Below are 15,653 nucleotides of genomic sequence, written 5' to 3' on the forward strand. Positions count from 1 at the left end.
GCTTCAACAACAGCAATGTATTCTGCCTCTGTAGTAGACAAAGCAACACATTTCTGAAGTCGAGATTGCCATGACACAGCTCTCCCTGCAAAAGTCATCATATAACCAGAAGTAGACTTCCTTGAATCAAGATCCCCAGCCATATCCGCATCTGTGTAACCATCCAACACAGGTTGGCCACTCCCAAAGCATAAACAAACTCTGGAAGTACCATTAAGGTATCTGAGAATCCACTTCACTACTTGCCAGTGTTCCTTGCCAGGATTAGAGAGAAACCGACTAACAACTCCAACGGCATGAGCAATATCCGGCCTGGTGCAGACCATAGCATACATCAAACTGCCAACTGTAGATGCATATGGAATCTTCTTCATTTCTGCTTTCTCTTTCTCACTTGTAGGACATTGCTGCGAACTCAGCTTGAAATGACTAGCAAGTGGAGTACTAACAGGTTTGGAATTACTCATGCTAAACCTCTCTAAAACCTTCTCAATGTACTTCTGCTGCGACAACCACAGTTTCCTATTCTTCCTGTCACGAGTGATACTCATGCCAAGGATTTTCTTTGCAGGACCCAAATCTTTCATAGCAAAGGATCTGTTCAAGTCTTTCTTAAGACTTTCAATCTTCTTAGTGTCATGATCAACAATCAACATGTCATCAACATAAAGCAAGAGAATTATAAAATCACCATCAGAGAATTTCTTAACATAGACACAATGATCAGAAGAAGTCTTACTATACCCATGACCTTCCATGAAGGAATCAAACTTCGTGTACCACTGCCTTGGCGCTTGCTTCAACCCATATAAGCTCTTCTTCAACTTATATACAAGGTGCTCCTTTCCTTTAACCTCGAAATCCTCTGGTTGCTCCATATAAATTTCTTTATCTATGTCACCGTGAAGGAATGCAGTCTTCACATCAAGCTGCTCAACCTCTAAATTCAAGCTAGCCGCCAATCCAAGCACAACTCGAATAGAGGACATCTTCACAACTGGAGAGAAAATCTCCTCAAAATCAATACCTTTCTTTTGCTCAAAGCCTTTCACAACCAATCGAGCTTTGTACCTTGGCCGTGAGACATTTTTATCCGCTTTCAATTTGAACACCCATTTATTCTTGAATGCTCTCTTACCCTTCCGCAACTTCACCAATTCAAAAGTATGATTCTCATGCAAGGATTTCATTTCTTCTTGCATGGCCTTCAAACAATCTTCCTTATGCTCATCAGACATAGCTTCCTGGTAGCTCTCTGGCTCCCCAGTCTCAGTGTTCATCACATACTCATGAGGAGAGTATTTCTGATAAGGATGAGGCTCTCTAGTAGATCTTCTCAATTCAGGCTCAACTGGTGGTTCAGGTGGAACTTCAACATCTGACACCTCAGGTTGAGGTGTAGGTTCATCATGCAAATCATCACCATCATTATCAACTTGTACATCTCCTCCATCAACAGGAGGTCTAGTGGAAGGACCAGGTTCATCATCAACAGAGCGTCTAACAGTTACTGTTGGCTTATCTGTCTTCTCAAGATCTTCAATAGTTTGGTCTTCAAGAAAAATCACATCTCGGCTTCTAATTATCTTCTTGCTCACCGGATCCCATAATCTGTAACCAAAGTCTTCGTGACCATAACCCATGAAGATACACTGCTTTGACTTCCCATCAAGTTTAGACCTTTCATCTCTTGGAATGTGAACAAAAGCCCTGCAACCGAACACTCTCAAGTGACTATAAGAGACATCTTTTCCTCTCTAAACTTTCTCTGGAACATCACCATTAAGTGGAACAGAAGGAGAAAGGTTGATCAAGTCTACTGCAGTCCTCATCGCTTCACCCCAGAAGGATTTAGGCAACTTTGCATGAGAGAGCATACACCTGACTCTATCATTGATAGTGCGATTCATTCTCTCATCAACTCCATTATGTTGAGGAGTCTTAGGAACCGTCTTCTCAAGCTTGATCCCATGTCCTTTACAATACTCTTCAAATGGACCCCTGTATTCACCACCGTTATCTGCTCGAACACATTTCAATTTCTTTCATGTTTCTCTTTCAACACTTGCATGAAAGTGTTTGAAGATTCCGAGCACCTGGTCTTTAGATTTCAAAACAAAAGCCCACACTTTTCGAGAATAATCATCAATAAAAGTAACAAAATATGATGCACCACCTAGTGTCTTAGCATCCATAGTGCAAACATCAGTGTGAACTAAATCTAGAGCATGTGATCTCCTATGAGGTCCAGAATTATGAAATGATACTCTAGCCTGCTTTCCAACAAAACAATGAGTGCAAGTATTTAACGTTGTACCTTTCACTGGAAGTGAGTGCTTCTTGGCCAAGACGCTTAGTCCTTTCTCGCTCAAGTGACCAAGACGTATGTGCCACAAATCAGAAGAGGAATCATCAGCTACATTCACATCTTCTTTGCACAACTTTGCTCGCAACCGGTAGAGAGTAGTGAGACTATTGTCTTCTCTAGCAACAATGAGAGCTCCTTTGGTAATCTTGTATTTTCCACTACCAAAGGAAGTGCAATACCCCTCTTGATCCAATGCCTTCACTGAAATGAGATTGAACCGCATATCTGGTGCATGTCTAACATTCTTCAACTGCAACTTGCATCCCATGTTGGTTTCAAGCCACAAATCACCCATACCAATGATATCACACACTCCTTTATCTCCCAATTTGATCTTGCCAAAATTTCCAGCAGTATAAGAAGTGAAAAATTCACGCCTCGGAGTGACATGACATGAGGCACCAGAGTCCATAATCCAAGTGGAATCATCACAGACAAGAATCACATAATTTTCATCATATGTGATAAGAACATCTTCATAAACAATAGCAGCAGTCTCTTTATTACTATCTTTACCTTTGTCTTCGTTTCTTCCCCTTGATTGTTCTCTTTTCAAGAACCTACAATACCTCTTGATATGCCCCGGCTTGCCACAATGGTGACAAATGAACTCCTTTCTTGGCTTGTACTTTCCTCTTGACTTGCTTCGACTCTCTGACCTGTCAGAACTGTGAGGTTTTCTACTTTGACTTCTCCCCCGTGACTCTGAAACAAGTGCTTCTGACTGGGAGGAGGCATTAGTCAAACCTCGCTCTCTTCTTCTGGCTTCTTCATTCAACATGCTCTCTTTAACCATTGCTAACGTCAACTTTCCTTTTGGAGCTGAGTTAGTCAGTGTCACAACCAGAACTTCCCAACTATCAGGCAAAGAGCTCAACAACAACAAGGCTTGCAACTCATCATTCAAAGTGATTTCATTATTTGTCAGTTGGTTCACTGTCTCTTGAAAAATGCTCAAGTGCTCCGGCATTGATTTACCTTCAACATACTTCATATTGACAAGCTTCCTAATCAAGAATGCTTTGTTTTGTACATTCTTTCTCTCATATAACTCTTTCAATTTCTTCCACATCTTCTCAGCATTCGTTTCGGTGTCAACATGTGGATACACACTAAGATCAAGCCATTGCCTAATCAAAGCAACTGCCTTCCGATTCAGCTTCTTCCATTCAGCATTGGATTTAGTACCTTTGGATTTATCTCCCTCCACAGGATCATACAAGTCCTTGCTATACAACATATCTTCCATGAGGGTCTTCCAAATTGAATAATTTTGGGAATTCAATTTGACCATATTCGGTCCATGAGTATTTTCCTCCATTTAATCAGCACAGAAATAAACAACCAAAGCTCTGATACCACTTTGTTGGGAAAATCTCAAACAAGGTTCAAAACAAGAACCTGTCTAACAGCGGAAGCACCAGAAATAATTTTCCCACAACCTGTGCGATTAAATAGGCAATACCAAAGATACTCCAAGCAGCAAATATAATGGCAGAAATTAAATAATCAGATACCAGAATTTTAACGTGGGAAAACCCCCCAAAAGAGGGACAAAAAATCCACGGGACCTAGTACAGAAAAATCTTCCACTATCAGAATAATGGGTACACAAATAGTCTTCCTAGTGACACTAGGGCATCTCAACAATCAACAAAATACATCATCAAAACTGATGGAATCAACATAAACCCTCCACAAAGTGAGTATCTCAAATCAGGCAAAAGAGAAGACAATACAACAAATAAGTTATATCCTAATGTTCATCTCTACACTAGGAATAACATACTAAAATTTCATAAGAAATGGAGCAAGTTTACCAAATCAATGTGATCAAGGTTGGCTTGCCCTTTTCTCCCAAATTTCTCTTCTCCTACGTCGCTGCTACGTCTTGGTTTCTTTCAAATTGAAAGAAGCCTTCTGTCTCTCACTTCCTCGTGGCTATTAGCCACTTTCCTTTTATTTTTATTTGTTTCCCTTTTTTTTTTTAAAAACTGTGGGCCTCACTTGGTTGGAAACCCACCAACATTTACTTAGTTTTACAAAAAAATTCATTCAATAATTTTTAGATGTGTTTTGAAATCATTATATTTGTTATTTATTATTTTAAATGTATCTTAAATATATTTAAAATACTATATCAAATCTTTATAATACATCTAAAATAGTTTAATTATACAAAAATGAATTATTATCAAATCCGAAACTGAAACCACATATATATAAGCACTTAGATGGCCTGTAGTCTTTCTTTACCAGTCTCATTCATAAACAAAATTTGATAATGCTCCAGACTTTTTTGGCCGCTAGTTGAAATTCAGAGTTTAACTCAAAAAAATTTGTTGCAGTGGTGAATATTTTGAATCGTTTGGAAATGGAAAATGGAAAATGCTATTCTGTAAAACCATGAAATGCTTTCCATTTAAAAACTAGAAAAAAAAAGTGCATGCTTACTATTTGAATTGTTTTAAAACTGAAATGCAATTCTCGCGTATTTTCGAGGTGGTTACAGAAGTGACGGGTATACTAGTATATTATTTATAAAATTTAAATTAAATAAAATTAATTATAGTTCCTTAAAAATAAAAAATATAATTAATTGAAAAATTAAAATAAAATATTAAATTTAAAAGTCGAGTAAAAAATAATATTTAAAAAATGAGTAGTATATATTTTTCATAATTTATTAGGTAATGGGATCGTTTCGAATTTCGCGATCCCAAATTCAATATGCAAACCAATTAAGATTGGGTATAATCGGTTTTTACTTGATTACCTATTGAGTGTAAGACTATCTCCAACATGGAACTCATTCAAATTTCTGTTTATAACTCACCTGTCATAAAAAGTAACTCCACATCAACTTTTGCGTCATAAACAGTAAATAGGAACTCAAAACATCTCTCTCTTCTCCATTAGGAGGAACTAACTTTAGTCTCTGTTGTGGTCCCACTTAATTAATTAATTAATTAATTAAAATACTTGAAATTAATGTAATTAATTTTTTTCAATAATATAATTTAAATTTATTAAATTTAAAAATAATTCACTATTAAAGATATTAATATTAAATAAATTCATATATAATAATAATACATAATATATAATTCGGGGTTACACTAATTTGTAAAATTACTTAATACAAAGAAAAACATAATTAAGCTTTATAGTTGACGACAAGCATTGTGAAATTGTCATATGTGTTCAATCAAGTCCTCTTTCAATTGTCTATGCTGCTGCCTATGTCGAAGTTGGGCATTTCTTTGGAGAAATTGATGGTATGGTGCGAAATCTTCTTCTCCCAGCTGAGGTTGTGATAAGCCATTTTTGACATCATCATACTCTAAGCCTTGAGCAAAATTTCCTGCATAAGTGTCTCTTTCATCCTCAACAATCATATTATGCAATATAATACAAGCTCTCATTATGTTGGCAAGCTTCTTCTTTTTCCAAAAACGAGCTGGACCACGTATAATTACAAAGCGTGCTTGCAACACTCCGAATGCTCGCTTCACATCTTTTCTTTGCCTTCTTTGTATTGTGCAAATAACTTACGTTTCTCCCCTTGTGATTTTGAGATTGATTTGACAAATGTGGCTCATTCAGAATAAATACCATCTGCTAAATAGTATCTCATAGTATAATTATTACCATTATAATTATATTAAATAATTAAATTGTATTTAATTTATTAATAATTATAATAATCAATTAATTATGTAAAGTATACTATATATATATATAAAGTATTAATTTTATTAATAAAATATCATTTTTTTTGAGAGAGAGAGACCCTCTGAGCAGGACTTCTGTTGCTCTGAACTTTGTGAAAGAACTCATTTTTTATTTGCTCCAATGGTAGATCCTCACTTTTTACTGACACAGTAAATGAGGTTCAAAATTTTTGAACCGTTAGAGTTGCTCTAATATCCAATATATCGGTTGTGACAGTGGATGAGCGGAAATGAGTCGGTACATTAACAATAGCAGCGGAAGATTTTAGAAGCTAAATACAGAATATGGAGCTGGTGGATTTAGAGATGAATGATCGTAAGTTTACTTAGTTCAGGGCCAATCGTGCAGTCGCATTGATTGGGTGCTGGTTAGTATGAAATGGGTTGAAGAGTTTCCTGAGACACGACTTAAAAGTGGGCAGAGAGGTTTATCAGATCATTGTTGGTTGATGGATTTTGTGCTATCATCTGAAATACTTGATTGGAAAGGAATGATAGGATATTCAGGAATCAAGAAACAGGTGTTGCGGAGGTTATCAAGTATCAATAAGTCGACTAAGAGCTACAAAGAGCGAACATATTTTGATCTTTCTAGTTGTTGATGATAATTTCAGAGATGACTACAGTTTAATTTTCTAATTTGTTACCTAGTAGCTTTGTACTTTCTAGCTACTCCATCTTATTGTGTTGAGTTTTTTGTTTAAAAAAAAAAAATAAAAAATGTGTCCAAAATATATGTACTCAAATTCAATGAAATGTAGGTACTTCATAGATCACAATATTGTAAATTTTTTTTTGAAAATAACTAATTTTTACATATGTTAATTGATCCAAAATTTATAAATATAATTAATAAGTGTAAAATTTAGGATTTTAAAAATTAAATCGATCATCAAATTGTTCTAATTATTAGTTTATTAATTTAGTAGTTTAATCGATTTAATTTGACCAAAATAACCAAATTATAATAAAGTAGTCAAATACAAAAAAATAGCCAAATATAAAAAATTAACGTTAAGATTTATATATGTATAAAATTTATGATATTATATATTATATGTTATAAAATAATAAAGAATAAATACCACAAAAAGAATATTAGTATAATGATCTCTTATCTAAGTTGTTTTATTTGAAAAGGAAAAGTATTTGATACCTTTTAACTTTTAATAAATATATTTAGTTTAAATTAAATGCATTATTTTTGGTAATAATAATAATAATAATAATAATAATAATAATAATAATAATAATAATAATAAAAAATGCCAACGAGTTATAACTCAAATGATATAATCTTTCTATACTCACCTAAAAGGTTGCGAGTTCGAGTCTCACTTTTAATTTTGGAAAAAAAAAAGAAATAAAGAAATAAATATTAAAACAAAAGGCTTGTGATTAAATAAAAATGCTTTGTTTGTGGGCCAAAATATTCAGCTCAAATACAAATGAAAATCTAACCCGAGTATACATTTTCCTTGCACCGCCATTATTTTAAAACTCTAGGTCCAAACATATTTTTATTATTTTTTTGGGTTTAACCATTCCCATTTTCCTTTACCAAACCAGACTGGTTTGTCGTGACCAAAAACCCCAAATTGATTTGCAATTACACAAAATAATGGGCTTAGCAGAAATAAGTTTTTTTATACGGATCCATTTTCATCCACGTATTTGGAATATTCTTATCAGGTCCTTCAAGGACCAGAACGAACTTTGCCCACCGAAGACAAATCCATGATGGAAATTTAGAAACATTATTGCTTTGGCAAACGTTCTAATTTCTCTTATCCACACACACCACACAACTCGGACCACCTCCTCCTTTCTTCCCACATCATCTCATCCCTTCCCAATGGCCTTCACCGTAGCCACTTCCATTAGTGGCAGCGGCGGCGCCAGAATCCTATGCAATACCTCCCTCCCTCACCCTCCTCACCTCACCTTCCGCATAACACCATCAGCTACCGCAACTAAAAGATGTAGAGGGAGCCTTCACTTGGTTTCGGCAACCAAGAAATTTTCCCCTCGTTCTGGCAAAGGCCGACGTGGCAGCACCACAACCAAGGATCAGGATCAGGACCCGCAACCGACCGGTGAGATTGAAGACTCAGCCGTTGACGATGTCAACGACGGTTACTTCTTGCCGGATCTACCGGGAGAGGAGAAGGACTTCTGGGAAGGGCCTCAGTGGGACTGGCTTGGCTTCTTTGTTGAGTATTTGTGGGCTTTCGGCGTTGTTTTTGCGGTAACCTTCGATACTCTTAATCTTCTAGTTTACCATAGCAATTATGATGGAGTTTTATTAGTTATTTGGTACCCTGAGATTTTCTTTAATGTTAGTTAGATTACTCTTATTTGAACTTCTAATTGTCCTCAGATTGTAGTTGGCATGGCTGTTTAGTACTACCATTGGTTTTATTTTAAATGATTTCATGGTCACTGTTATTGCAGTTAGTTGCTTGTGGGATTGCTGTGGCAACCTACAATGAAGGAGCAACAGATTTCAAAGAGACTCCTGCATACAAGGAATCTGTTCAGTCTAGAGAACTTTTAGAAGGACCTGAGGCATCTGACTCCGACATATTTGAATCCAATCCAACAGAAGTGGCTCCAAGTTTGAACTAGTACATTCATATATACTGGCTGCAAACATACCTTTTTTTTTTTTTTTTCAGCTGAGTTTGGTTTGTAAGATAATGCTTTTATTCACATGGGTTTAAGAACTCAAACTGCCTATAATCTTTTGTAAGAATATCAATTCTAAGACAAATCAAATTCAGTCATAAACTCTCTTTTTTTAGGAAAGCATGAAGGCTATATAACACCAAGAACAAGTGAACAACTACATATTTTAATACATAGACAAAAAGATAACATAAATTAATGACATATTTAACATGAAATAATAAAACCTAGTCTCAATCTCTTCAAGTGAATCCTACATGAATTAAATACATTATTTCAATCTTAATTTTAATTAGTAGTAACAACATTGCTAAAGTCATCAGCTCTAACACTCCTTGAAATGCTGTGAGCAATAGAATTGACAAAGTCACCAGCCCTGCCGCCACTCTGTTATTTGCCTTTAAGCTGGTGCTCTGGCTACTTCCAAATTGGAATCCCATCATACTTGATCTTGGTGCAACTAAAACTGCAGGAGAAGCTACAAGTACAAAGGAAGGAGCAATTTAGATCATGATTCAACATCTTGGATATTGCCAAAGGAAATTATTATCAAAGTGAAGTGAATGTTGGGAATAAAAGTGATTGTATACCAGCAACATTAGAGCTGTTCTTTGCCCTGAAGGACATTGGAGAAGCCGGCGAAGTTGCAGGAACAGGCACTTGGAGTTGTTCCCCTACAACAAAAAATGTGCAAAAATTGATCAATGAATACCATCACTGTCCATAACCATATATATAATATAGGATTCACTTAAATATGAAGGTAACCTGGGCAGGTGGAGATGTCAACTTGAAGGGCACAAAGTGCCGGCAGCTGCAGAGCAAGTGTCTTGTTAATGGGGAAAGAGCTCATGGTAGTGTCATTCAGCAGAAGGCAAAGACAGTGAGGCTCTTGGCTGTAGAGTTGCCTGAGGTTGCCGCAGCATGCTTGCACAGGAGACTTAGAAGTACCCTGCACGAACGGTGCGCAAGGGATGAGAGGAAGGAGGGTTGATGTGCATTGCGCTATGGTCGGGTTAGAAGAGCTCGGATCTTGGGAAAGTGTGGTGGGTGGATGGGAAATCAGGAGCAAGAAAATAATGTGACAGAAAATAGAGACAAGAGGACAATATTTCTGTGTAGCCATTGCGTTATGTTTTCAGGTTGTGAGGTGCAGTGAGTAATATTTTCCATGGTTTCTAAATAGAAAAAAATGTCAATCTTTCTGTGTGAGTTATTACATGCATGGTGTGTGAGTTTCATTGAACATGTACTTCTTGTTTATCCACCATCCCAAATCATGCTATTGCATCCCATTTCCCCATTTTCCCACATAACAAACATGATGTACTTGATGGTAATAGACATAATAAAATTAACAATGTTAAGTATCAATAACTTCTTACAAAAATTTTATGATAGTTGAACGATTTGTAGTCCGACTCAGTCATTCATATTCAATAATCAACTAACGTCATTAGCAAAAATAAAATCTTTATTTTGCACATTGAACATGTTTAAGGAACTAAAATTTTCCAAGTTCTTATAAATCATTCTTCTTTTTACTTATCCAAGAACATTTGGATAATTGGTGACCCGTAAAATACAGCTTGTTGAAGGGGGGCGTGGGGGGCGTTATGCTGATCCCTCCTGATATATGAAACAATCATACTAAGCAAACACAAAAAATTAGTCAATAAATCAATCATTCGTATAGAATATAAAATATATATCGAAAATAAAAAATACCTGTTTATATATAAATACATAATGACTAATTTAGTGATAACATTTTTGAATATCAGGTTATTATATGTAAAACTATTCTTATACGATATATATACAAAAACTTTTAGAGGACCAATAATATTTTTATATCACACTGAACTTTTGACATTTCATCTGTTTTTATACACACGCATGCCTACATAAATCAGTATAACTATACCTACACACATAAAACTTGCATATATGGACCATTTTATTTTACACCTATTTATGAGTGTTAACTACTGTTGTCCAAAAAACTATGATCTATCTAGCTAGGATCATATACATTTACCTTGGATCAGAAGATTTAAGCAATATAATACAAGAATTTAATATACTCATGTGACAACATGGTTACAAGGACAAAGTCCCCTCCTTTGAACAACTTTAGATGCATGTTTGTTTCTTTTATTTTCTGTGAAATATATTCCAAAGGCATATCTGAAACAACGAATTTCATATGGCACGAGTGCAACTTTTTTTGCTTCATTTAAGTATCAAGATTAAAGAGATGCTATTTTTATTTTCTTTTAATAAAAAATTCACTGTTCAATTGCCATGCACTAAAAACTAAAATCGGCACAAAGAAACCAAGAATAACATGTTCTACTAGAAAACAGAATCAGGTTCTGTCACTAAATGGAGAATCAGAGTCTTCAAATTGAAATGCAAACCAGCTCATCATAAACCCTTTTTGGCCCTTCAAAGTTCTCTTTATTTCCTTTTAAGATAGTCTTTTTCTTGTACCATTTTTCTTCATCTGTGACTTTATCCTTTGTTTCTCTCTTTTTCTCTTTCTTTGTTCTTCTCCTAGTGATTTCATGACAGTGAAGGCAAGACTTAAGTCACCATCGTTTCTGAAAGTGTTTATATTAATTAATTTATTACCATCTCTAAATCCTTTGTGTTGTTCACGCAGTACTTTTGCATGGTGATGAGGATCAACATCGATTGTAGCGGTTGTTATAGAAAAGTTAAGAGAGTCCTTCTTGATGTGCCAGGTTAGACACAATTCATTATCTTCTTTCTATTTTCTCATGGTGATGAGGATCCTTATTAATCATATGAAAATTACTCAACATCTAAAATTTTTTACTAAAATTTTAATAGTAGAATAAGGTGGGACAAACCATAAAAATAGAAGATTTTATATGTAAAATTTATTAATTTGGGAGGACCATTGCCTCTTTTAGGTACACTAAGTTTCACTTCTTCCTCTTTTATGTTAATTCTTTACTTTATCATTTTATAATTCTCTTAATAAATTTTTTTTTTTCTCATGATATAAACTTAACCATATGTTAATGGCTATATGCAGTACTTCTTGGCACCAAATAGTTGTGAAGTTGAGAATTATGTTGTTTATTTGTTTGAATATTATTGTGGCAGAGTTGGAAATCCATCTCCTAGAGAAGAAGCAGACAAGGGTAATTGTGGGAGGAAGGTTCATACCACAAGATGTGGCTATCATGATAAGAAAGAAGACTAATCGTAGGGTTGAGATTTTGGACATACAAGAATTTAGTGAGGACAAGGATGCTGAAGTAATGGAAGACCATAAATCAATGACCAATAATAATAACTGGACTCTCTTAGCCACCCACCAGCACCAGCATCAAATTGAAACGTGTTTGGTTTGAGAATGATTAATTTCTGCGTCATATTTAACCCACAACTACTCTCTGAAGTGTACATTTATTGATCTTCTCATCTTTAACTATAGATTTTTTTCATTAGTCACTTTCATGTCTTTGTATGTACTATGGTCCTAAGATTTACACAGTTTGTTTTTCTTTTAGCATCTTGAATTAATTAGGCCTTGTTCTAATTAACAGAAACAGGGGATAAGATATTATGTCGCTTCAAATCAAAATTTGACGTGTCTTATTAGTTATTACAACTTTCTAAAAAAAATCTCTTGTCCTATTACAAGCCTAGAGAGCTAACAGAAAACAACAAACTACAGTCATAACAAAACCAACCCACTTACTACCTTTTTTTTAAAAGATAAAATTACTCTTTTATTTCTTACTTCTTTTCTTCTTTTTTTTTTCCCTTCTCCTAATACCACAGTTTCACTCACCCCATTACCGTTAGTCAATATCAGACCCGGAAAAATTTAATAATAAGGGTAAAAATATACAAAGATTTAATTTAAGTATAAATATATTTATAATTTAAAATTAGAACTATGTATATATATTAAAAAAATTAGAAATAAAAACCGATACACACATATATATATTAAATTTCTAATAAATTGATTAGCTTGTAAAATGTATATTAATTTAAAATAGTGAAAAGATAATTTGTAATTGTTTTCTTTATTTTTAACACGAGTAAATGTTATTTTTCTATATATGTTCTATAACAATTGTTTAATTATTCGTTATCTCCTGCTCAATTGTAAAGTCCATTTGTAATAGTATTTACAGTATAAATAATTTTTTAACCAAAATAATTAGTACAAAAGGACCATTTTAATAAAAAATATTAATATATTAATAATATGTAATATGTTTTTAGTCTTAACTAATTTTTAAAAATATCACTAATAATTAAAATCATATTTAATTAAAAAATTAAACTTCGATTTGATTATTAATTAATAGCTAGTACCGTAAAGTTAATTATCACTGTTTGTTATTTCTTATTGAGTTGATTTTTTAATTTTTATACTAGATCAAATTTAACAAGACAATTATTATTATATGTTAAGTTTAACAAAATAATTTTCTAATAACATAAAGCTCAAGAAAATAATTTATATTTTATTTTTGGAACAAACACAATTTAACAAAGAGACAAACATATATATTTTCTAAATATTTGTGAGGATAAGTACCTCCTTCTCCGCCACCTTGTTCTGTCCTAAATTTTAAATTTTAAACCATAAATCTATAAATTGAATTTACTTTTATTTCACGTTTAAATTTTTTTATTCAAATTTTGAGTGTTGTATTATTTTTAATTTTAGATGTCTTTGTAATATTCACTTCCAAATATTTGTTTTATTTAAATTTTAAATATATTTTTTTATTTTAGATTTTTTTAATATTCAATTATTAATTTTTAAATCAAGCCACCATGTATATGAATATTAATACATATAAAATTTAACTCATTTTAAAGTGTATTTTATATTTTAATGTATATTTTATACTAATGACTAATTTTAGTGGTTAATTTTAACGATTATGCTACGTGTACACCAAAATCAACCACCTAAATTAGTCACCAGTATAAAATATATATTTAAATATAAATATACAATAAAAATAAATTAAACTATACATGTATTTATACACAAATACATTAATAATGTATGTTAATAACAAATTTTGGTGTACAAATAATATTTTTATAATTTTACAGAATATCTAATAACAATAGTTATTTTTAAATTTAATCCCATTCCTCACTTGTTCAACTTTTGTTGAATAGTTTTTTATTATCATCAGAAAAACCCTCCCATAAGATGATTTTAATGTGAGCAATATTATATGTCACACAAAATTTATTAATTTTGATTAATATTAAGCCAATACTATATTTTAAATTTTAAATACTAAATTTTAACTTCTAATAATATAAAAATAATAAAAATATTTATTTAAAAAATAAAAATCAATTCAGTTTAAAATTATTTTATTTTTTATTTATTAATTATTTTTAAAATAAATATAATATTAAATATAATAAATATATATTTTTAAATATTAATTATATAAAATTATAGATATTAAGTTAAATAAAATAATTTTAAATTATTTTTTCTAATACTACTGAAAAAATAAAATGACTAAAAATATTTGGCTAATAAAACTATTGGCCCCTAGCGTTTCTGTTTAATGTAGCCTCCCTGATCTAGCAGTTTTATACTTTTGGAAGGTTATCAGGTGTATCGGAAATACCGGTGTTCCAGTTATTTTAACCGTTGATTTAAATTATAAAAAATATATATAATATATATTAATTAAGATCAACGGTTAAAATAACTAGAACACCGATATTCCTGAGTACACCTGATAACTTTCCTATACTTTTATGTAGTTAATTGCCCACTCTTATGTATGGTGGTGCCTAAAAAGTAAAAACATAAGGCTTCTGATGTCTTCTTATACTTTTTCAATCAATAATAATTAAAAAAGTAATTATTCAAATTAGTACCAAAATTTTAAAAGCGAATATTTTAGTCCTTAAGAAAAATTAATATACAGATTAATTCTTAAGATTTTATTTTGGCAGATAAATCAGTTTCAGTTCATTTTTCGATAAAGTAATTATTCAGATTAGTCCCAAGGATTTTAAAAACGGACATTTTAGTCCCCAAAAAAATTAATATACAAATTAATTTCCAATATTTTTCTTTGTTAGACATAATAGTCCTCCGTCCAAAAATAAAATAAAATAATAATTATTATTAATTGCACAATAATATTGTATTATAATTTTTTGTATTTTTTGAACAAAAATAATGATAAATTTATTCATTATATTCTTATATATATATAGTCACTCAATAATAATAATAATAATAATAATAATAATAATAATAATAATAATAATAATAATAATAATAATAATAATAATAATAATAAAAATAAAACTATTAGAGATTATTCTACAAGAATATTATAATCAAAAGATGTCCTATTTAAAAAAAAAAACATGTTTGTATTGAAAAATATGTATTAAAAGAAAATATTTTAATTTAGATTTATATTAAATACATGTTTCTTTTAATACAAACATATTTTTTAAAATAGGACATCTTTTGATTATATTAATACAAAAATATCAAATGATTTTAACCTTGAATTTCTTGTAAAATAATCTCTAATAATCTTATTATTATTATCATTATTATTATTATTATTATTATTATTATTATTATTGAGTGACTATATATATATGAATCTAATGAATAAATTTATCATTATTTTTGTCCAAAAAATTATAGTATAATATTATTATGCAAACAATAATAATAATTATTATTATTTTATTTTATTTTTGAATGGAGGATGGTTATGTCTAATGGAGAGAAACATTAGGGATTGGTTTGTATATTAATTTTGTTTGGAGACTAAAATGTCTGTTTTTAAAATTTT

The 15,653-nt window shown here is 31.7% G+C and overlaps 3 protein-coding genes across 3 annotated transcripts; 2 read left to right on the forward strand and 1 right to left on the reverse strand.

Moving 5' to 3' along the window:
• The first annotated feature begins 7,729 nt into the window (after positions 1-7,729).
• LOC107644318 (AT-rich interactive domain protein) lies at positions 7,730-8,892 on the forward strand. The gene is made up of 2 exons (XM_088488922.1): positions 7,730-8,350; positions 8,557-8,892. The coding sequence occupies exons 1-2, from the start codon at positions 7,958-7,960 to the stop codon at positions 8,728-8,730; spliced, it is 567 nt and encodes a 188-aa protein (XP_088345048.1). The 5' UTR covers positions 7,730-7,957; the 3' UTR covers positions 8,731-8,892.
• Positions 8,893-8,938: 46 nt separating this feature from the next.
• Positions 8,939-9,942, reverse strand: LOC107641232 (Bifunctional inhibitor/lipid-transfer protein/seed storage 2S albumin superfamily protein). Its single transcript, XM_021102907.2, has 3 exons — positions 9,559-9,942; positions 9,381-9,464; positions 8,939-9,268 (listed from the first exon to the last, which is right to left on the reverse strand). Exons 1-3 carry the CDS (start codon positions 9,914-9,916, stop codon positions 9,033-9,035), a joined length of 678 nt encoding a protein of 225 aa, XP_020958566.1. The 5' UTR covers positions 9,917-9,942; the 3' UTR covers positions 8,939-9,032.
• A 1,477-nt stretch (positions 9,943-11,419) lies between these two features.
• LOC107642112 (heavy metal-associated isoprenylated plant protein 19) lies at positions 11,420-12,337 on the forward strand (the record flags this gene model as incomplete). The annotated part of the gene is made up of 2 exons (XM_016345428.3): positions 11,420-11,540; positions 11,929-12,337. Coding segments are annotated over 2 exons (372 nt in total), but the record flags the coding sequence as incomplete, so codon positions are not given.
• Positions 12,338-15,653: the final 3,316 nt, after the last annotated feature.

This window comes from Arachis ipaensis, chromosome B5, assembly GCF_059453495.1.
Source record: "Arachis ipaensis isolate K30076 ecotype BB chromosome B5, ASM5945349v1, whole genome shotgun sequence".
NCBI lineage: Eukaryota > Viridiplantae > Streptophyta > Magnoliopsida > Fabales > Fabaceae > Arachis > Arachis ipaensis.